Below are 21,837 nucleotides of genomic sequence, written 5' to 3'. Positions count from 1 at the left end.
TCCCCTTTTTTCACGTTGTATTAATATATCCAGATAATCACTATTCTTGCAGCTACATTTTAAAATATTAAAAAATTTTAACCCCTTAATCTTAGAAGAGAGAATTTTGTTGCAGTACAGTTGTGTCAGGATACTGATTTTATTTTGATCTCTACTTCAAACAGCTGACTGCCTTTCAGAATCATTCATTTGGCACAGGTAACATTAAATCTGTACTACCCTGTTTAAAATAATTCACAATTATGCTTGACAACAAAGCACAAGATGGGTAACATTAGATTTTATTGTACAAAACTGACAAGATATGGCATTCCTTAGAATTAAAAAAAATAATAAAACAGAACTAATGTCCCTGGAACAATTTTGTAAATGGAACAATTAATACACAACCTTTAGTCCAGCAATGACATTTACCTGCAAGACCATCTTTAGACATGACAGGTATAGTTAAAAAAATATTCCATCAGTTCAAGCAATAGTTTAGCTTTCCATGAAATAAGTATTTCTATAAACACTTTATGTTCAGTCAAAACAAATGCTTTTGAATTTTCTTACCTTAAGAGATATAAAACAACCAGACAGGTTTGGGAATCATCAGAGAAGTCTACCCCATGGGAAAGTCTAGGTTTTGTATTCCATTTGAAAATGTTTGTTTTTACAAAAATAAGTAATACCAATGCAGCATTTCCTAACCAAATATTTCTAGCAAACCGATCTTGCTTCTGTGATGTTTTATTCATCAGTGCAGCACAAGCCTTTTGAGTTTTCTATTTGATACCTCAATTTCTGTGTCAAATTCAGAATTTGAATATAGACCCAGGGAAAGGTTTTCATTGTTTTTACTCATAAAACCTACCCTTTATTGCACAGGATTTACAAAAGGTCAAAACTATGCAAGGTCTCCGCTCTGCTTCTCAGCAAAAACATCAAATAAATGTTGAACAGTTTTCCCTTTATCCCAGTGGAAGGGGTTTTTTCTCGGAATTCTTTGTATAAACACTAAATAAAAAAGGGAACCAGATAACTGCATGTTAAATTCCAGTTCAGCTGGAAATAGCCTTTAAACAACAGTGCTACAAAGAACTGCACTACTTGCATTTCTGAAGAAAAAACAATCAAAACTAAGAAATTATCAGGGAAGCTCATAAACAATTGTGCCAAGAGAGCACAAGACTATCTTTGCTATGGCCTAAGCTTTACAAAAAGTGCTTCTCTGCAGGACGCAGTCACTGCGATAAACTTCTGAGATGGTCCCAGGGCGTAAGTTATCCTAGACACCCGCACACACACTAGTACTTATTACACTGTGCTTTCTATGAAGAGATTATGATTCAGTACTTTACATTTTCCATTCTCTCTCTTCCTCCAGAAGAAGGAAAACCTTCTATGCAAGATAAAAATAATTTTGAATAATTAGTCATGTATTAAAGACCTAGTTTTGAAGTATTTATTTAACATCTAGTCATATAAAATAAAGTGTAAAAGTATGAAGGTATCAGAACGTGGCTTTCAGCAAGGCAGTTTGGGAAGTAAGAATTCAACATAAAACAAGAATTATTTTTTTTTCCCCTTTGAAAAGGGTCACATCAGAATGAATGAAAAACACCGAAGAATTTCACTTCAAGCCTGCACTCCTGCCTTTTGTCCTTTCCCCAAGAGGAGAGACCACTGGAAGAATCCTCCAGGGTTTCAGCTGTGTTGTTCTTTGTGCTCTTGTATTGGGTCTGGCTGGAACTATGTGCTGCCCTCCTTGGATGGCAGGGGTGGCTGAGGCTGCTGCAGTGGCTGTGTGCCTGTGGCTGTTTTGATAGAGTTCAGGGTTTTGCTAAACCAAGAGTTTTTGGCAGCTTGGATTTCGTTCATAAGGGCTCCTCTCTGGTGCTCCAGCTCCTAAGAAAGCAGAATAGTCAGAATTGATCAAACGACAATTAATTAACTAACAAAAAAGCATATTCAAACTCAGTCCCTGCAATCCAGCACTTTCCCTGTGACCTCGCAGGCACTGGGGAGAGAAAATAGGTTGAAATTGCAGAAACAGCAGAAGATATTTAGATATACAAATAACAGTCTCTTTTCTTTCTTTCTTTTTTTTTTTCTTTTTTAAAGAGAGAAGATTGTTCTGGAACTTCACAGATACACAGCGTTACAGGTATATGGCTCCCTTTTTGAACAATTTTTTGCACGACTCAGAACTATTCTGGACTGAGCACGAGGTTGAGGAGACTGCCCTGCTGCTGTACTTCGGTTCCACATACCTGAATTTTGCACTTGGCTTCCACAAGCTGCAGTTTGGTCTGTGCAAGTTCCAGCTCCATCTCTCTCAGCTGCTTCTTCAGTGCATCCTTCTCATCATCTATTTCTATGCCTTTGTTCTCCATGCTTACAGCAGGCAGCTTCAGTGCCCCCTCCTTACTGAAAATCTCACTGCAGTGTTTGCAGGCCATCACTTTACCCTGAAATACCCAGAAAGCTCATTTTTAATCCACGTCACAGGAGTCGCTATACTTCCCGGAAGAGCCATTTTTATGTTAGACTGCCTTTCAAGTCAGTAATCTTGAACTATCTAGCACTGCAATTTTCATATGGGGCATGAAAAGAATTTGAGAATTTCATGAACAATTTCCAGGGTATATTAACCAGTATACAAATTCTTAAAATCTACTTAGCGTGCTCTGTCTAAACACAGAGACTTTGCTCCTAGGTTAGAATTACTCAAGCCCTCTTGCTACCAAAGCGTTGTAATATTTTACAGTGTTTATGCCAGCACAATTCAGAAGAGTGAATTATACTGCAGAGACTTTTCATCTTCCATAAAAGCACTTGACCAAATTAATAGAGATTGTGATATTTTAAAGAATGCCAGGCAGCTTTTCCGTATTTCCAGAAGCAAGGAAGCAGCCTGTGCTCACTGCAAGGGCTGATACTGTCCCGTTGGTGCCGGCTTAGCATCGTACAGGATGGCCCTTTTTGGCCACAGTGCCCGACACACGGCGCTAAGGTTCTCATGCTGCCTGGAGAGGTGAACCAGTTACTTACAGCTGAAAATATAACACAGCTGGCCTGGCTCGCACAAACTAAGACGGGGTATTGAGCTACTTCAGCAGATTACAGAAATATCAATCCTAAAATTATTTTTTTAATCAATGACATTAAAAAGTCACTAAAAAGCAACAAATCTGGTTCAGCTTGAGTACTAAAGAAAACTAGAAGCTACAGCAGAGGGAAAACAATTCTGCCTACTCAGGAGTGACCAGGCTGAGGGACGGAATTACTACCTGAGGAGGAATCATTTAGTGTGGCTGTTCCTGGTAAGGGCATTTAGAGAAGGCAGAGGAACTGCTATGGAAATTCTGAGGATGGCCCAAGCTGTGCCAATTAATTAAGCCGACTCTGCTTACATTATGGAAACCCAAATATTAACATTGTCCCATTCAGCCAATTCTGACCCCTCACGGTGCACACCGGAGAAGCAACATGTTTTCTCTTCTAGAGAGGCTATTCCCCCTCCCCCATGTAATTAAAACATCCAAGTAAACACCGTCTCGCTACATTTTTTGCCAAAAGTATACATTTCAATAGGAAAAAGAAAAGCCAAGTACTATATCCACTTCAGTTTGAGTGTGATGCAAGGAACCGTGAAAGGAAATGAGCCCTTTCATTGTTTTCACCTGATGAAACATGCATGTGGGACTGTCAAGTGTAGCTGGGTGGACACCGCTGCTGTTACGTTAAACTTCAGCTCACATTTTGTTCTGTAGCCCTGGCATTTAGCAGTGCTTGCGTTAGAAACATCCCCTATGTAGAGGCATCGCTCTCACCTTCACAACTTCCAGTTCATCTTTACTGGCTGCTTGTTGTTTTTCCAGCCTGGTACTCAGCTGGGAACAAATCTGGAGCAGAGAAAGCAGTTTCTTAGCTTATGTTAACTATACTCAAATATAACCTGTGCTTTTTAACAATTTTTGTTAGAGCCAACATTTCTTAAAATTCTGCCTCACTCAGGATTATGCACCCCCCCCCCCCCTTAACAAATGCACTGCTGCTGATAATGAGACCGAAAAACGGCAGCATTCAGTACGGAACCTGAACACAGAGACCGGAATGTTTTATGGATGCACTGGTTTATCATGTTTATACTACATTATGTCACAAAGTAAAGAAGCATTCACCCTACAGTACTAAAATTAGCTACAGACAGGTTATACCTGATTCCCTAAATTAGGAGACTTAGGAAAACCACAAAAAGATTTATGACAAATTACAATGCTTGCTCTCCGAAAGCCTGAAATACAGCACCTCTTATTTAAAGGATGACATCTGCAACTCCGAAAGCTTAGCTCTCAGAACAGGCTGAAAGAAGAAATACCAGAAAGTGTCTCTAGAATGGTACCTGTTTGTACTCTGCAATAATGGCTGTGGTTTTCTTGATCTCAGATTCTGCCTTCTCTAGCTGCTTCCTGAAGACTTCCTTCAGCTAGGCAGTGAGGGAGAGAAGTTACACAGTACACTGAAAGAAGTTCTCAAAATGCATCACCAGATTGTTCTCTCAAAGCCTTGCTGTGTTTGCAACGGTTCTACACCTTCTTCCCACACTCCAGTTCTTCAGAAAAGTGTCTGATTTATTCACTATACTAATACTTACTATATTCAGTTATAGCCAAAAAGTCTACGCTGCGGTGCAGCGTATGCCTGCTTAGAGAATTCTCCTGGAGGGTAAATCTCTTCCTCCGCATTAAATGGTGGTACAGCGTGGTCCACAGAATGCAAAACAAACGCATTACTGTGAAATGGATTTTACTGATTTTGGTTTTGTTTTTCTGCACGCTGTCAGAGCAGGTTTGGGCAGGCAGATTATTTGGTTTTTTGGAGATGGAACAGGAAGAAGAATCTCAGCACTATCATTTTCATCTCCCTAACAGAAGAAAAAAAATAATATCTGTTTTGGTCTGTGGTGCTGCATTAAAATACAGCTAACTCACTCCTCCACCGTTCAGAACCACTAAGTTTTGAGAGCCCTTTCACTAGGAAAAACGCCTCCATTGCTTGTTTACACCCAATAGAGAACTCGCCCTCCTCCATTTTAGACACACACAATTACCGTTTGATTGTTGTAGTGACTGCTGTCAAACGGCAAAAACAAAACCTGGGGTATCACTTTTGAAACATACCTTCACGTGTGGCAGTATTCAGCACGTCGGATACATAGGATTAACAAACTAAGACTGAACATTTTGCAAACAAGCAGGAGGCCAGGTCTAGTCAGCACAATCCTCCCAGCCCTCAACCCTGTGCTGCTGTTGGTCCTAGCTTCAGGCAGGAACGTTCACAGCTTGACTGCAGGGAACCAGCAGCTGAACCCAGAATGGCCTCTTATTAAGACAATTCCTCCAGCTCCTTGTTTAGATAATTAAAAGAGGTCTGATCATGTCTCCTTAGTTGTGATTGCTCACCACCAGTGAAAATTAATATTACAATACTGGGAAGAGGATAAGGTGTAGAGAACTGAACATTCAGAGCTCAAGTAAAGGAAAACACTGAAAAACATACTTAAAAAAAATTTACCCCAGCACTGTAAATTTGTAATTGCAACTGCATTTTGAAGTCAAAATCCTTGCTGCAACTGCAACATACTCATGCTCTTCTGCATATCCTTTTGTGTACATTTCCTTGCTAAATGTTGCTAAAGTTGGAGAATGCCTTACCTGAGCAGTTTCCTCTTCCTGCTTCCGTTTCTCTTCCTCAGTCTCCACTAGCTTCTGTTTGGTCAAGAGAAGTTCCTTGTTCAAGACATCTGCTTTGTCTTCAGCCTAGAATTAGAAACGCTGCTGTAAATCAGATGTTATCTGTGCCAAAGCAAACGTGTGGGTCTACACATCTCAGAAATTCTGCAGATTCAGGTTCTAGCATTGCCTTTTCCTGCCCTCTGATGGCTCACCTAACATGTTTTAGATGGAATTCCCTCTTCAAGAAGCCGTTTATCTGGGTTACTTCACTGTGTTTCAACAACTGTGCACAAGGACCCTTTTGCCAAATGTTTACTGACGCCCAGATGGCAAGCAAGTATAGATGCTATGTCCTAATACAAACCGAATACAACAATGTATAGAATACTTTTGTTGGGAACAATATTAATCTAAGCGAGAGCAGCATGATTTAGCTCCTGTGGAACTTCACATAACTCACTGGGTTTTCGTATCGCAAGTGGGGAAACCAGGTAGTACGGAAAACATTGGGTGCCTGCACTGTGCCCTACACGGTGCCCACGCAAAGGCAAAGGCAAGCATAAGAGACAAACAGGACCCCAGATAAAACGGTTTATCAGTGCAAATAAGTATTACCTGGAGAAAGCTGATACTGTGTGCGTGCTGGAGAGTATGAATTTTCTCCTTTCTCTGAAGGGCCAAGCTTATGGTGAAACATACTGGGACTGCTCTGTTTTTGGGAGCACTATCCTCACCGATCAGCGGGAGAGAAATGTGTTTCTCAGTGTCTGGACATATTCTGCTGACCTCCCCAGCTGGGAGGTACTGCAGCACACCGCTCCTCCTGTTCAGTAACTAGGTGACAGAACAGACAATGCTTGCAGTGGAATAATACTTAGTTTGCTGAAAACACAAGAGGGAAAATGGCACTGGAAACAACGCGCAACGGTGCAGGACTTGTCTTTCTGTTGCAGTTTGGTGTTCTGCCACTGCTGGTGGTATCAGCTGATCTAGCTGCTACAGTGTTAATTATTAATGAGAGTGCTAGTGGCAATTGTGGCTAGCAGAAGAAGCTCCACCAGGGGCCACGACTGAAAAGGCGGACTGAGGATTCCTGCATTGCTTAGTGTGTCTATGGCTGTACAGGAGAAAGGAAAACAAGCAGCGAAAGAACAGAAAATTGGTAAGACTGGCATCTTCGAACAGAAGAACTCTGGGATTACAAGGATATTTTTGATGAAAGATCTGTTTAAGATATGCTTTGAAGGAACTACAAATCTTTCCTCCTTTTTTGTGTTCATTCCAGGTTCTCCAAACACCTGCGGTGGTGTACAGTATCACTTGTCCTCGCAGATGAGGAGTGCAGGAGCACAAAGCTTTTCTTTCAGGTGGGGTGTGGGAAAACTTCACGGAGCCACTCTCATCTACAGAAAGACTGCTAAAATGCAGGAGAGGAAGGAATGGGACTGGCAAAGGGGTGTGCTTGGCAGCCTTGAGAAAAAGCAGGCACGGGCAGCAGCAGGCATACAGCTGCTTTATGCACAGCCATACCCAGGGAGGACTGTGCACCCCAGCGCGCTGCTTTCGGCCTCAGCACGAGCCTGCCCACTCCATCACCCAACGTGCATCTCTGCCTGCGTTTGCTCACTAAGACAGCTTGGATTTTTACAGTCACGTGGATCCAAATCAGCAGAGCCTACCTGTCAAGGATCTGCCTAAACAGAAATACAAATTGCACAACGGCGGTCATTGATGTTTACAATTTTGAGGTTAGATAAAGAAAGCCAAATAACTACAGGAAATCAAATTGAGAGGCCCTTGCAGGAAAGGATTTTACATTATGAAAGGCACTACAGCCCTCACTGAGCAAGGGACTAATCACAGGCTGTGGTGGAGTGTGGCCCTCCTGTATTTAGTACCTTAGTAAGAGCTCTTACAGCACGTACCGGTACTGCATAAACCACTCCAGAAACAGGAGGGTTGAACGGGTAGTTCTCTTCAGCTCTGAGATAAAGGGCTCTGGATGCAGCTGCCCTCCACATTCCAGTCTTCACAGGAAACAAAAGCAGTTATCAACAAACACCCAGGAGCCCTTCTAATTTTTGGTGCCATGTCACTTTGTTACCTGAATTTTGCTGGCTGCACTAAAACTGCTGTGAAAAACAGATCCACGTAAGGTGGCAAGATGTTCTGCAAGACAACTTCCCTTGAAATTAGCCTTTTGAGGAGTATGTGGTGCTTTTTTCAAGTAAATGTTTGTACTTTGGTATCTACCTAAAGGTTATGGCTTACATTTTCTAAAACAATCCATAAGAGAGAAGGCGCAGTTAGCGTTGGCAAGACACCGCTGTGAACACCTACAGCTGCACGCATGTGGAAATCCAGCCTTCTGCCTGCAACCAGGAGTGAGGTTGTCAAGAAAATAATGGCACATATAATTATACTTTTCATGTTGTGTTCATGCTTTCACTTGAGCACAGAGCAGGGCTCCTAAAATCGGTGTTGCCAAGCCTGAGCTGGGTCCCATCTGTGTTAGCATTACCTGGTCCAGGTCATTCCGTAAGGCAATTTTGCTTGTTACAAGCTCATGGGCAAGGTCATCGTTCTCCTGCTCCAGCCGCATGCTTGCTTCTTGGAGCCTGCGGTTTTCCCTCTGCAGGAAGAAAGGAAGAACCAGAAAAAGAAGTTAATCCTTATCAATATTAAAGAGCAATAAGCGAGTATATTGTGTGTGTAAAACACCGAGAAGGCAAGAGTGCACATTAAGACAGGACTGCTGCTCTGGGAAACAACAGTGAATTAAGCCAGCAGTGCAAATGCAGCTGTTCCACTTACATCCCAATGGTTATGATTGTGTCGCATTAGTGACACACCGATTGTAGGGTTTCTCTGTCCAATGTAAACACAGTCCTCTCCACAAAAGCACTTAGTTTCTGCTTGCCCATCATCAAAAGAAATCAGGCAGATAAAATCTAACCCAGAAGCAGTGAACAGGGACCAATTAAAAGATACTCATAATAATGTTTCCAATTGAAAGCAGAAAGCTGTCCTGCTCCATTTTACATAATTTTGTCTGCAGGAATCCATAAAAACAGTCCATTTTGTAAATGACGTAGTGCCAACTTCCCATCTTCTGTGGGACCGCTAAAGAACAGCATTTAGCTCATATAATCCTTATCGCCATTTGTGCACTTTCTGCGTAACCTGTGCCAGTGACAACAGCATGTGTTTTCCAGGATAGCTGCTGAGAAAAAGTGCCAGGTGGAGAGGGGACCTCACACCCCAAGCACAGGCCCAGAACCCGCTTGGCAGGCGGCGTGCCGCAACGTGAAATGCACAACTTCGAGACTGCAGGCCCTGGTCCTCGGTGCGCTGCCTGCCTTACCCACTCCGCACCGGCAGAAATGACTACGGAGAGCACTAGCTAGAGAAGGGGAGTACACCTGAGAAGAATGTACAGTAGTAATTCGTGTTTTTTCAAAATCGGTTTCAGTGACTGTTCTTCTAGGGCTGAGAAACAGAATCACATTCAAAAGATGGCTGTGGGTCAGTGGACTTCCAGGAGTCCACATCAAACACACATCTTCAGAAGAACACAGCCAAGCGGGACAGATGGAGGTGCCCTCCTCCAACGGATTTTAAGAGAGTAAACAACGTGCTGGCCTTCAGTCGCACGCTGACTTGTGTCTCTTTCATACCAAAAGAGACTGCAAAGGGAATCTGTGCACTATGGAAACGGAAGGAAAAATGGAAACGCGTAGGTGGAGGAACAATAACCTACATGCTGAGATTTCAAAATGGACCTGTGCTCACTTGAAAGGTAAGTTATGTTCTCCAAGACAAAACAGAAAAAGTGAACATATGTCAGTGCTTAAGACAGCAGAAAAATCTCCAAGAGTTGTTCAGCAAATGCCTTCCTACAAAATGTGATTTCTTTGCATAAGCACATTATTCACCTGCCTTCACTTCCTCCTGCTCGCCAGCTACACTCAGAGATCTTTCCAAACTCACCACCGTGAAACTGCAATTTTCATTTCAGTTGCAAGAAGATTTCGCATGCTTTGCTTAAACAAAAAAGGCCAACTACCGCTCTAAGAGGATGCTAAAAAAGGTCTCTTCTGTGTGGAGCTTCCTCTGTGGCAGGAACCAGAACCTCTACAAATACACTCTCCTTAATGTGACCCTATTGTGCAACTAGACTGTGCACTGCCCTGTACAGGAAAGTAAGTTTGTTTCCTTTCCAAAAGACTGTATTTTAAATAACTTGTTTTGTTACCAAAACTGTAAGTAAAATACTTCTGTTTTAACACAGTTAAAATAACCACTGCTAAAAGATGCGTAACTTTGGGGATCTTTTTTTATTTTAATTGCACTGTATTCTGTTTGGGACAAGGAATTTTTAAAAGTAAAATTCTTCTGTAGGGATAATACAAAGTGTAAAATCAAACTGCAGTCTTTAATAACAATAGTAATTAAAAAGGCTCTAATGTGTCTCTACTTCTGTATTTTGTTCAGGCGATCTTGGAAATGTTGATTTTTATAGACACAGATCTGCCCGTGAGCAGCTGTCAGAAAGTGAATTGAGTTCACCTAAAAACCGGGACCAGATCAGCTGCAGCATTAATATCCCTTTTCATGGGGATGTTGCTTAGAGGGAGAAATCAGCAAATTCTTAAGACTTCCCACAAAATAACCCAGAAAGAATTTTGCTTTAACATTTTTGCTATGCTTTTGCCAAAAGCTTCGGTGTCCGCAAAGCAAGCTGCACAACGTGAAGTTCGAAGTTCCTGCTTTGCATTCACAGACAAGTGGGTAAGCAAGCTACGTGGCTGGAAATGCGTTATCCTCCTCTTAAACTAGAATGTACATGGCACGTTGTTAGGAAGTAAAGATCTCTTACCTTGGGCATCCAGTCAATAGCTAAGAGATGTTTTTATCTCATTCACCATACTTTTAATTTCCAGCTGAAAGTCTCTTACAGGGGCACCTTTACTCTTCCTCCACACAGGGCAGGATGTGCGATCAGATGGTTTGTCTTTTCCAGCTCCTCCCCCCAGATCTAGCCGTGAAACATTGCCTCCTTCCTCAGGAGGAAACTCTTAATCTGCTTAAGTCTAAATAAAACCTAACGGTACACAGTAAAGACAAAAATAGCAAATAGTGCTTTTCATGTGTAGCGACCTGTTTTCAATGGCTCTGAAGTATTTGCGGGGTTTTATAAAATACCGTTTGCAAGGGCATGAAGTTCAGCAGATGGAGCTGGCTCGTTACAGCAGGACTCACATCACAGACAGCATTTTGTAACCTGGCATAAGCCAACTAGTCAGACCTGCTGGTTGTCCCTGGTGTAAACAGACAGCTTCCTGCCTTTCCTCTACACACCACTAACAATTTACTGACTATGACAACAATTTCCTTCTCTTCGGCATCGCGCAGTTTCTACAATCAGTAAAATAAGAGATTCCTCTTTCCCAAATGCCTGCCTCCCAGTTACAAAAGGCAGCTGGTGAACTCTGGTTAGCTTTTAAAAGGAGGATACCGCATTTCCACAAGGGACAAACACCGCTGATACATACAAACACAAATAAACTTACCTCCTATAAAGTCACAGACCAAACACTGCTTTCAACCATTGGTGTAAAGACAATGAAAACAGGATATAAAATAATATTTAATACCAACAAAGACAGCCAAAAAAAAAAGAAAAAAAAAAGTCGCTGATTCTTCAGTGTGTTTTTGGTTCTGAGTTTTAAAGAGGATATATACTTCAGCTTCCATCACACACTGGACGGAGAAAAGTAAATTTGAAAGCAGCAGGCAAGCCTCAGTTCAGGAAGACTGAAAGGCTGAACTCCACCCTCTGCTTCCCTCCAGCCAGCACCAAGGACCAACTCCTGACAAGATTAGTGGCGATGATGCATCCTCTCTGTGCTGCTGCTCGAGCTGGGTGTAACGAGTCACAAACCTTGTTAAGCAATTCAGTGTCACACTTTCTGATGAGCAAACACCCAAACCCCAGATCTTTGGGCAGGAACAGATCCTCAGCGGTGGAATGAAAACACTGATTAAAATTCACTTCTCTGGTGTGAGCAAACTGAAGTCTTTTTAAGCCCATTGGAAAGAGCTTTTGGAAAGGAGCTCTATAGGAAAACCTCGTGAACCTCCTCCATCTAGAAACCCAAAAGGCTTTTACAGCAAACTATCCAGGAAAACCTCTCATGGGAAGCAAGACAGAAGCTCCTGGAGGTGGTTTCTCTTTTGTTTGTTGACTCTGAAGAAGCATTCCCCAAAGTGCCCCAGCACACTTTTTTTTTTAGAAAAAACACAAACAATCATCCACATAAAGATTCATCTTATGTTTTTCCTCATGACGGTTACCATTCAGTTACCCGTGACTCTGAATAAAAATGACCAGCTTATTAATTTTTGCTTCCACTTCAAACACGTGAAAGGCCATTATGTCCAAATCACACATTTATTCAGACAGATAACTTCTCCACTGCACAAGGTCCACAGAGGAAAGGGTGTTTCTACTCTCAGAACAGACCTGTGTGCACAAGCAGGGTCTGCTTGCAAAACTGCAGCCCTTCTCTGCATGCTTACATACCCTTTATTATAAATTAAGAAGTCCCAAGCCCAACTCTGGCGATTTCTCATCAAGGAAACCCAAACCCTGTTACATGAGTTGTTCTCACCCACAGAAAAAAACCCCATAATATATAGAAAAATATCAAACTATATTGCTATTTTTTCTGTATGTGCAACTCAATTTTCTTCCCGGCTTCTAGAGGGAATTTGTAATTTGTTTTAACCAAAAGTCATGAAATTTGGTGACAAACAGCAATTCAGAGCACATTTACTTTTGCAACTTTTAAAAATCTGACAAAAATGTGATATTGGTTATAAGCAACGGAAAACAAAATGAAAAAGTGTCCATAAAACCCCCACGCTTTTCCTAAGTAATACCTGTAAATACAGAAAGAAACAAACACCAAAACCAATGGCACTCTTTAATGCTGTTCCTTTGGTAAGTCAAACCACAATCAACATGTAAAATACGAGCCAGGCAGGAACTCCTGCGGCACGTAACGCAGCTCGTGGCAGCACATGAATTTAACCTGTCAAGAGAACGCGACCGGTTAATGGCAGGGCAAGATTTCGCAAACCCAGCCCGTTTCTGGAGCCCGTGGGGGTCTGGGGTCAGGGGTCAGGAGGAGCGTCCTGCTGGGATATCCCCAGCTGCCCTCAACCAGGAAGCATCTCTGTCCTGGCGTTTTGTAGGAGGCTGCTCAGGAACACCCTTCCCACGCTCAGAAGCACCTCTAGGACCCGAGTGCTGCGGAGGAGGGGAAGCCACGCACTGTGCCCGCACACTGCTCTGGTTCAGTCCTGGTCTCCCTGGGATGCCCAGGTGACAGTCCCACACGCGAGAGCTGCAGTGGCTCCCGCACGTTCCCCCCGCAGCACTCGCAGCGCAGTGGGGATGGACCAGGAGGAGGAGGCAGCAACGCAGCAGCAGCCCCACCGCCACTGCAGCGGCTGCTCACCCCTGGCGCTGTGCGCGGCACATCTCCTACTCTCTCAACAGTCCATCCAGCCATTTCCACCGAGGGCAGGTCACACCGAGGTGTCTTACTCAAGACATCCTTCAACTCCGAAGTGCGTCTCTATGGTCCTGACAAACGGCTATTGGCAATAAAAACCAAAACATGCTGCAAACAACAAAACCTCTAACAACTACAACTAAATACTACCAACAGGCTGAAAGTCCATTTCCTTCTTGACCTATAAAAGGAATATTTCTGCAGGGATCTCCACTCCAGTGATCCCATCCAAGAACCATCCCCACCCTGGGCGGTAAACCAAGAACTCGCTTTGTTTTGGGAAGAGAAACTGTAAAAATGACACCGATGAAGGTCCCGAGGGCACAGCCCACACAGAGCGCACGGGGCAGAGGGAGCGGACAGCAGCGCCGCGCTCAGAGGCAACGCTGGCTCCTCGGCAGTGCAGACTCGGGTCTTTTCCCAAGCCAAGGCTGGCTGGGCAAAGTCTAGCTCTGCGGCTGCCAAAATGAAAGGCGTTTCTAAACACACGGGCTGCGGAGTGATTGTTTGAGGGGCAATCAAAGTTGGCTCTCCACTTTCTGCCTGCAAGGACCCACACAGCCTGCGTTTCCTGCTGCCCCTTGGAAACCCTTGAAATGTCGATTCCTACCAGCCTCAGCTGGACACACTAATAAAATCGAAAAAGCAAGAAAAGGAACAGAGAGCACTTACAAGCAATTCTCCATGATACTCATCAGCTGAAGGATTTGTGGGGACTCTCTCTAATCACAGCATCGCTAAGAGGATGAGACTCACTCCCCCTTCATAAAAAAAAATAATCACGCAGCAAGTTTCAAAAGTGCAAACCAAAACCCCAGGTGTGATCTTGACTGTGACAGTGACTCACATAAACAGTGGCCAAAGAGTCACTTTCTGCATCCTCATCTGCAGCTTGGGGATAATGTTATTCACTGTCCACCACCCAAGATTAACTATTTAATATGCTTCCACAGAGCTTTAAAGAACCCTTATTTGTTTTCTAAGTATTATTTTAATTCCACAGTACTGTAAGTGAACCGCTGGAAAAATACTTAGTCAGAAGTTAATCATCAGCATGTTGTGGTTTTTTCTAAATAGGCCATACTACTGGCTCTCGGCTGCTACAGCAGTCCCAGTTCTCACAAACAATAAAATCTACACCCTTTAACATCAAAAGAACTACACTCCAAACACCATTTTTCACAGGTAAATGCTTTTTTTTTTTTTAAAAAAAGGTCAGTTTTACTTTCTCTGTACCTGTAACTGTCTTGTCACATTTATGAATTACGGCATCGTCTTTCACTACAGATTTTCATACTGCGGTTTTCTGAACATGGTGCACTTACCTTATATTCACAGACCACATAAACCTGTTGCACCCTGTATGATTATTTACTGCCCCACACTCCTGGCAGACCCTGTACCAACCGCAATGTCACTTAACATATTAAGGCACAATGAAGTACAGCAGGAAAACAGTACTGGTACATGTAAGCAATGTCAGTTCCCAGCTAACCGGGCAACGGGCAGTAAAGTGCTTCATCTCTGGCAGCTTCACCTAAAGAAAACTCAGTTTTTCAAAACAGGGTAAGCAATAAATGGATCCTGAACTCTAAGTGAAATCTATGCCTAGAGGCAGCGCCTCCACTACACAAAAATCTATGGCAACAGAATGCAGCTATGACAATAAAAGCAAATACATTGGAAAGATAAGCAATGTGGACCCAAAATTGAAGAACTATTCTTTTTCAGTGAACTATCAAGCTATCTTATTAATAAGTGAACCTTTATTTATCTGCTGCTTTAAAGCAGGATATTTATCACTACTTATTCTATTGCAGTAGTCCATTGGGACCCCAGGAGAGCTCTGGGTGCCACTGTACTAGGCACTATGTTAACAAAAAACGACTAATGTTTGGTATAAACAGAGCTGAATAGCAAGGATCGCATCAGTCAAGGAAGAGTTCATCTTCCAAAAGTCTCTGTGGATGCCACTGCACACAGCTTGGGCTAGAACAATGTGTATTTTCTCCTTTTTGTGTCTGTAGCTGAGAATCACCCTTTGTTTCTGCGTCTCATGAAGATCTCCCGTAAAAGTGCAACAGCAGGAGAGTTACCTACAAACATATAAACTGAAAGAAGAAAAATATTATATGTGGCTACTTGCAGACGTCTTGAGAGTTGCAAATTGTGATTGAAATATTCACGGAAAAAACACTAAATCCAAGTGTTCCAAGTGCTTGTTCAAGAAAGGGGATGAGTTTCACCTGCCACCTAACTTCCCTACGGTCTGCATCAGCATATCCCAGAGAGGTGAGCGCAGTACACGCACCCCTGCTTCGCCGCCGGAACCGGGTCACTCCCCATGGGACTCGGGCAATGAAACAGGTTCCCACATAGCATCTCCCCGTACCTTGTATCTGTCCATAGGATCTTCCTGCTGCAGCTGACTCTCTCGCATTGTTTGGTACTCTCTCTCATATTTCTTCAGCTTTTTTGTGGGCACCTGTGGAACAGATTTGGAAAACATGCATTTAAAGATTAGAGGAGCACCAGAAAGGCTGTCTGAAAACTCTCCTTGCAAAGAGGAAGCCAAGGAAGTGCTGGAAAGCTGCTGCTGAGTACGGTCACTCCCCATTGCCCCCGCCTTCCCTCCTCAGCATGCCATGTCAAACACTTCCCAGTACAGTTCACATCGACAGAAATCTTTCTGTGCCTACTGCTGTTACTCAAATAAGGAAAAAAAAGGAAAACAAGAGTGATGCAGAGACATTTTGGTAAGAGTAACAAGAAGAAAAAAAGGCATGAACAGCGAGCAAGAGAGCAAGAGGAAAATATGCTGTGGTACATATGATTCACCAAAACAATGCCTTAGCAAGAAAAATGTTAAAAGTGAGGTTAGAAGAAAGGAGCGTTCATACAAAAGAAGCGGACAATTCCCCGGGGGAGAGCCAAGAAATGGATTTTATTGCTGAAAGAGTATTAATGTCTAATGTGACCAATGCCCTCCTGAAGTCTGCCAGCAGACTCTGCTTGGCAAAGGTGGAGACGCTGCAGTGCTGGCTCCAGCTGCAGCAGGGAAACAGTGAGGCAACCACATACAAATCACAAGCAAATTCAGTAAACAGCCATGCAGAAAGGTCAAGTTCCAGACCGCTCGATTCTGGGAAACACAGCTTCAACTTAAACCAAGGCACACCAAGAACACCTGTGTTCTTTTAAACAAAGCTCCAAGATCCTCTGCTTTACTTTCACCTTTTAATTGGATACACAGTGCTGTGTGAGTGATCCCGTCTCTCTCTGGGGACCTCTGATGGCATTGCTCTACCCCAGCGCACACAAGAAGCTGGCCCTGCTGAGTGTCGAGTCATCTGCTGGCAGATCCCTACCGCCATGTACCATCATCACTCGTAAACATATGCTTTTCCTGGATCTGTCCTGTAGGTATCTGCTCTTCTTGCATATATTGATAGTGTCTAGCTCACTCCTGGTGTGAGGACATGCCACTGTCACCTTGCCTTAGGGCAAAAAACTACTGCCAATGAGCAGAGATACATGTCTACATGCAGTTTTGGCTTATGTTTCCCTTTACTGGTTTTCGGCCCAGTACCTCCTTCCTCTGCAGCACAGGAAGGGGCCGAGGAAGTGCTCAGTGTTGCTGCAGAAGCTTCTGGGAGGTACGGTTAGAAAACGTGAAACCCACGGTCGGCAAAGCACCGTGCACAGAGGTCACTAACGCCCACAATTCCTGATGAAATCTTAAACCAACCCCCCTAAAGAAAGCAAAGAGAAAGGGTAAACATGAAAACATGAAGCAACTTGGATAAACATACAAAACAGTTTCGATTCCATGACACTTAACGGTGCAAACCACAACGAAAGGAAAATGACTAAATCAGAGATGCTTTTTTATGTTTCAACCGAACGACATTCAAGATGCAAGCCCAGCCCGTTTGGTCTTAGCTCCAACTTGAAACTGTTCAGGTTACTTAATATTCAAGAGCAAGAAATCATTTCAAAGCGGTGTTCTAAATGAAGTGAACCAGTCACACATCCGAAGCCTGATCAATTCCTTCCTTCCATGATGCTTACTGGGATCTCATTTGGAGAACCGGATCAAGGTTCCCAGGCTGGGGTGTTAGAGGACGACCTCCAAACCTAGCCCTGTGCTGCAGTGGAGTTTTGTGCTCCAGTACGCGACCAGCAGAAAAGGAAGATAAAGATGAGGGAGACACTGTGGCACAGTATGGCAAAAAGGTGCAACATAGGTGTAACTTAGAAGATGACCTGTTCAACCAAACGTTTTCCTGATTCTTGATGCTTTTCACTAAAGACTTTAAAGTACACATAAGAACTAAGTCTCATTACACAGAGCGAGCTGCACGAGGACTTCAGTAAGAACCCTGTCCTCTGAAGGAGCGGGAAACATGATTGTTTTGGTGTAGTGAGAAAAGCGTGGAAAGCAAAGGTAGTTACCCAGTCCCAATCCTCTTCCCCCCAGCAATTCCCCCATGCACAGGGGAACCCCCCCGTGTCATGTGCGCGCTGCTGCACCCCTCAGCCTGGCACTGGGTGCTGGGGACTGCCTCCTCTGACCATCGCAGGGACCCACCAACGCCTTCACCTTTGCAGCTGCCGGCAGCAGCACCCTCCTTTTTGCTTTAACCACGAGATTCGCTTAAATGACTTGTGAACAAGAATCTGCAATCCAGGGTATCCAGGCATACTACAGCCGAAAGGTAATAATCTGAGTAAGTAACTCTTACCAAGAGAGCAAAAGGGATACAGCACCGCTATGACCCCCGTGCCTCCGCTGAGCGCTGTGCCACAGCTGTCCCTCACCAGGCCGAGCCACTGGTGTCCCTCACCAGGCCGAGCCACTGGTGTGCAGCTCTCCTTGCCCGTTCATTAAATATTGATTTTTTTAAGCTGCCTCAGAGCAGCCTTATTTCTCTGGTTTCACCTTGCGTTCTGTATCAAGATGAGGCAGAACTTAACTTGCACAGAGTCTGTTTGGCATTTCGTCATCTGCCTCGACAATACCAGAAGCTAACCTGAACACATCACATCAAAAACCGTATGATGAGCAGGGGAGAACAAGAGTCAGCTGCTTCATTTAACTCTGCTCTCCACCACCTTCACAGCCCCTGTTTCCACTCACTGACAATTCACAACCATTTCTTAACACCCGGTAATTCATCCCTCCAACCCTTCTTACCTACATGTTCTCCTTTACTTTCTTAAATTCTAATTCATAGCTGTGAGGAGGACGACACATGGGTCCTCAGTGGCTGCGTGTGGGATAAGCTCCCTCCCTCACCACTACCAGAGCTATCCATGGCTTGGGATGACGGGAGGTTCACGTGCCTGGCACGTTCTTCAACAAGCAAACAGCATGGCAACACTGTCTTGGCAATACTGACAGTAAATCGTACCGGAATCGGGGATCAAATCATGAAAGGTGTAAGCACCAGGGTGTAAGCATCGTGTTGCAACACAGAAAACTGCTTCTGTGCTTTTTGAAAGGGTACCATGACTTAGGCGTGTTCACATCTATTTATGCTACAACTTTGCCTTAATTGGAAAGCAGTTACCTAAACACAGGGAAAGTCTGTCTTAAGGAGTTGGAGGGAGGGGGGGAGAAATTCCTGTTAGGAAACCAGTCCATACTAATCCACTTATAAAATAGATACCTGAACAGATATGCTTAATGACTTTGGCAGGGACTATGCTTCACTGTTACTGTCTGTTTGGCTACATTACTCAAAGGAGCTTGATAATTTATTCCAGCATTTTCTTCTTCTGAGTATACACTAATAAATAAATAAATAAATAAATAAATTAAAAAGCCCATTTCCATATTCCCCAATTTAATTCCCTGGAACAGTTTGTGAATTCAACAAGGGACTTCTCTGTAAGCCCTTTCATAAGTGCATAGTGCTAGCTATGCTTCAATCTTCATGGACTGATCCTGCACAGAGTGTGCTCATAAATTTTCTGTAAAAGCTTCTGCAGTATTGATTTCTTCTTTCTTTAGCACCGTTGGGTATATTGGTTAGAACTGATGGTTATCAAATTTAGGAGACTCTTACGGTTTACAAACATTTCTCATCTGTTTATCTCAGTATCTTATCTCCTTGACTCGTTTTATTTTATTACGTTCAAGCACAAAATCATGTCACAACTAGTCGTACATAGAGAAAAAGCCATGCAGGGCATCTTAATAAAACATCCACGCGGAAGAACTGAACAAGCAAAACCTCTTCCTGAAAAAACCCAACAGGCTACTACAGTGAACGTGCAAAGGACTCACTGCAGTGAGAGGATAACATGGCAGGTGAGAAACAAACCTACTTTGTTTTTAGCTGCCCCCCTGCTCAGACAGGGCTGGGAAGATCTGCTCCACCTTCCCTTGCAGCCCTGCGCGTGGGCAGCGTGCCACGCGTCGGCAGCCGCCCAGCTCCAGGAGACCTCTCCCTCGTTTTGCAATTTCTTTCGCTGTTTACAGACAGTTCAGCCTGACCTTGCTGGATTAATAAATCACACACCTATGACTCCTTCCCCCCAAATGTTTTATTGCTGTAATGAAGCATGAGCACTCAGAGGAGGCAGTTATCATTATGTTCATTTGACAGCCAAGGAAATGGAAGCAGAGATGTAAAGTGATTTCCTGAACATACTGAAGACAGCCAGGGGCTGATCCAGACAGGAAAATCCTATTACCTGATTTCTGATTTCCAGCACTGCCACAATGACAGGCTGAACACAGTATCTCCCAGATTCCCACTTCTCTATCTAGCACTGCATAAACACTCCAAAAATATACTGTACCACCACACCAACAATGTAGCCAGCATTCTGTGATCTCTGCACTCTGTACATTTTCCTCTGTAGCTCTCACCTCAATGTGCAAGTTGAAAAAAAAAAAGAAAAAAACCAATTAGCCAAACACGCAATGCTTTCCTTTCCCATTCTTTGAAGAAGGTGACTTAATTTTCTGTTTCACTGGTGATGGATTTGCTTGGTATTTCAAGACTGAGGTGAGGGACCTGCATCCCTCCAAAGGCAGGGTTGCACTGTGTGCTGGTGACCGATGCAGGAGACTGCCAAGCTTGCTTTGGGCGAGCACCCACAGCAGCCACAGCCACTGGCTGCAGCCCAGCTTCTCTTTTATTCATCCATCACACACACACCCCAGGCTGCGGTCCCCATGATAAGCCCAGACTCTTCTCACTGCTGCAAAGCAGGACCATTTCCAAGCACGTGTGATGCCCAGGAGCCTGGCTCAGAGGCGAGAGGACCAGCTCCAGCTCACTCGGGCTCAGCTCAGCCCTTGCACACAGCCAGGAGCCCCAGCTGCAAGAGGCTCTCACTAAACCCCTGCCACGTCTGCCCCTCTTGAGGAGACCCAAGTTATGCTTGTGCATACTTAGGTGTCTTCACACTGATTTAAAACAACGCTAAAAGCAAGTGAATTTCAAAATTACACTTGGCTCTGTGAAGTGTGTCCTGTGAAGACAGTGAGCTTTAAACGGAATCTCAGCAGGTTAGCAACAATTTCAGATCCCACGCATCATCTTAGTTCACACTCAAAAGCTGTATCTTTTTGTTCCAGTTAATACTCCACATTTAAAAGACAACTAAATCAGGTTCAAAGAAGGATAATATAGCTCCATTTAAACACTTAATTAGGCCAAATTAAGGCTTTAATGTAACAAAAGCATACGAAGAAACTGACTCAGTGCTCTGCTGCTCTGTGCAGTCATTGCTATGGGTAACTGTATCCTCCTTTTCCTAAAAAGTGGTTGCCCAAAGGCATGATGAAGTATCCTGTGATATCGGTCACTGGGAGTAAAATCCAGAAGTTGGTAAGCAATTCATTTTTCTTTTTGAGAGATGCAGGAATGAAAAAGAAAGAACAAACCCCACAGTAACATGTTGACACAACAGACTCGTCTCTTGGATTAGACTTTAAAGGGGGTGAGCGGATGTCATATTTAGGTATTATGCCATACAACCCGAACAACTGTACCTCCAATGAGGTATTAGCCACAAGCATGAGATCTGGGAGGAAAAAGGGGAAATCTTAATTCCTCACAAACCTCTCTTGGTGATGGGTAGTCCACAGAGAAGAAAATCTGCAGCATAATTTGCAGAAAAAAATGCAGGGATTAAAATCAGCTGTTACCTAAAGAAAATTCACAAGCTGTAGCATAGCTTGAAGAATTCCCATTTCTCTTTCTGTCACCGTGCGGTGAAGGGCTTGCTGATCACAAGCTGTTTCACCGCAGGTTTGAATCAAGTGGAACAGCCCTCATCAGTGTTTCACCTAGCTGCAGCATCGCAGTCAGGATCCAGACATCCCCCACTCTAAACCACACCTTAAATCTCATTAAACATCTAACCCCTGGTTTTGGGGCGAGGTGAGCGGTTAAGTTTTGTGAAGCAGCCTCTCAGACATCATCTGACTCCAGCAGGGTCCTCACTGCAGCCTGGCTCCGGGCAAGCCTGCAGCACAAACTGCCGTGCTGGGGCTGACGAGCCACCTCTCA

At 43.8% G+C, this 21,837-nt stretch overlaps 1 protein-coding gene across 9 annotated transcripts in view; it reads right to left on the bottom strand.

The window, feature by feature from the left end:
* Positions 1 to 265: 265 nt before the first annotated feature.
* The window catches only part of RABGAP1L (RAB GTPase activating protein 1 like), a 254,855-nt gene continuing 233,283 nt past the window's right edge, over positions 266 to 21,837 (bottom strand). For 6 of the 9 annotated variants that reach the window (XM_055724784.1, XM_055724787.1, XM_055724785.1 and 3 more), the window contains 7 exons: positions 15,699 to 15,791; positions 8,245 to 8,355; positions 5,703 to 5,807; positions 4,391 to 4,474; positions 3,819 to 3,890; positions 2,256 to 2,453; positions 266 to 1,890 (listed from right to left, as the gene is read on the bottom strand). In XM_055724784.1, coding sequence (XP_055580759.1) covers positions 1,735 to 1,890; positions 2,256 to 2,453; positions 3,819 to 3,890; positions 4,391 to 4,474; positions 5,703 to 5,807; positions 8,245 to 8,355; positions 15,699 to 15,791 — 819 coding nt within the window. In that variant the 3' untranslated portion in view covers positions 266 to 1,734. The other 3 variants (XM_055724789.1, XM_055724790.1, XM_055724788.1) reach the window with 2 other exon arrangements.

The sequence above is a fragment of the Falco cherrug genome, chromosome 12, assembly GCF_023634085.1.
Source record: "Falco cherrug isolate bFalChe1 chromosome 12, bFalChe1.pri, whole genome shotgun sequence".
Classification (NCBI taxonomy): Eukaryota; Metazoa; Chordata; class Aves; order Falconiformes; family Falconidae; genus Falco; species Falco cherrug.
Note: the sequence above shows the minus strand (reverse complement) of the source record. Positions and strands in the feature narration are given on the sequence as shown.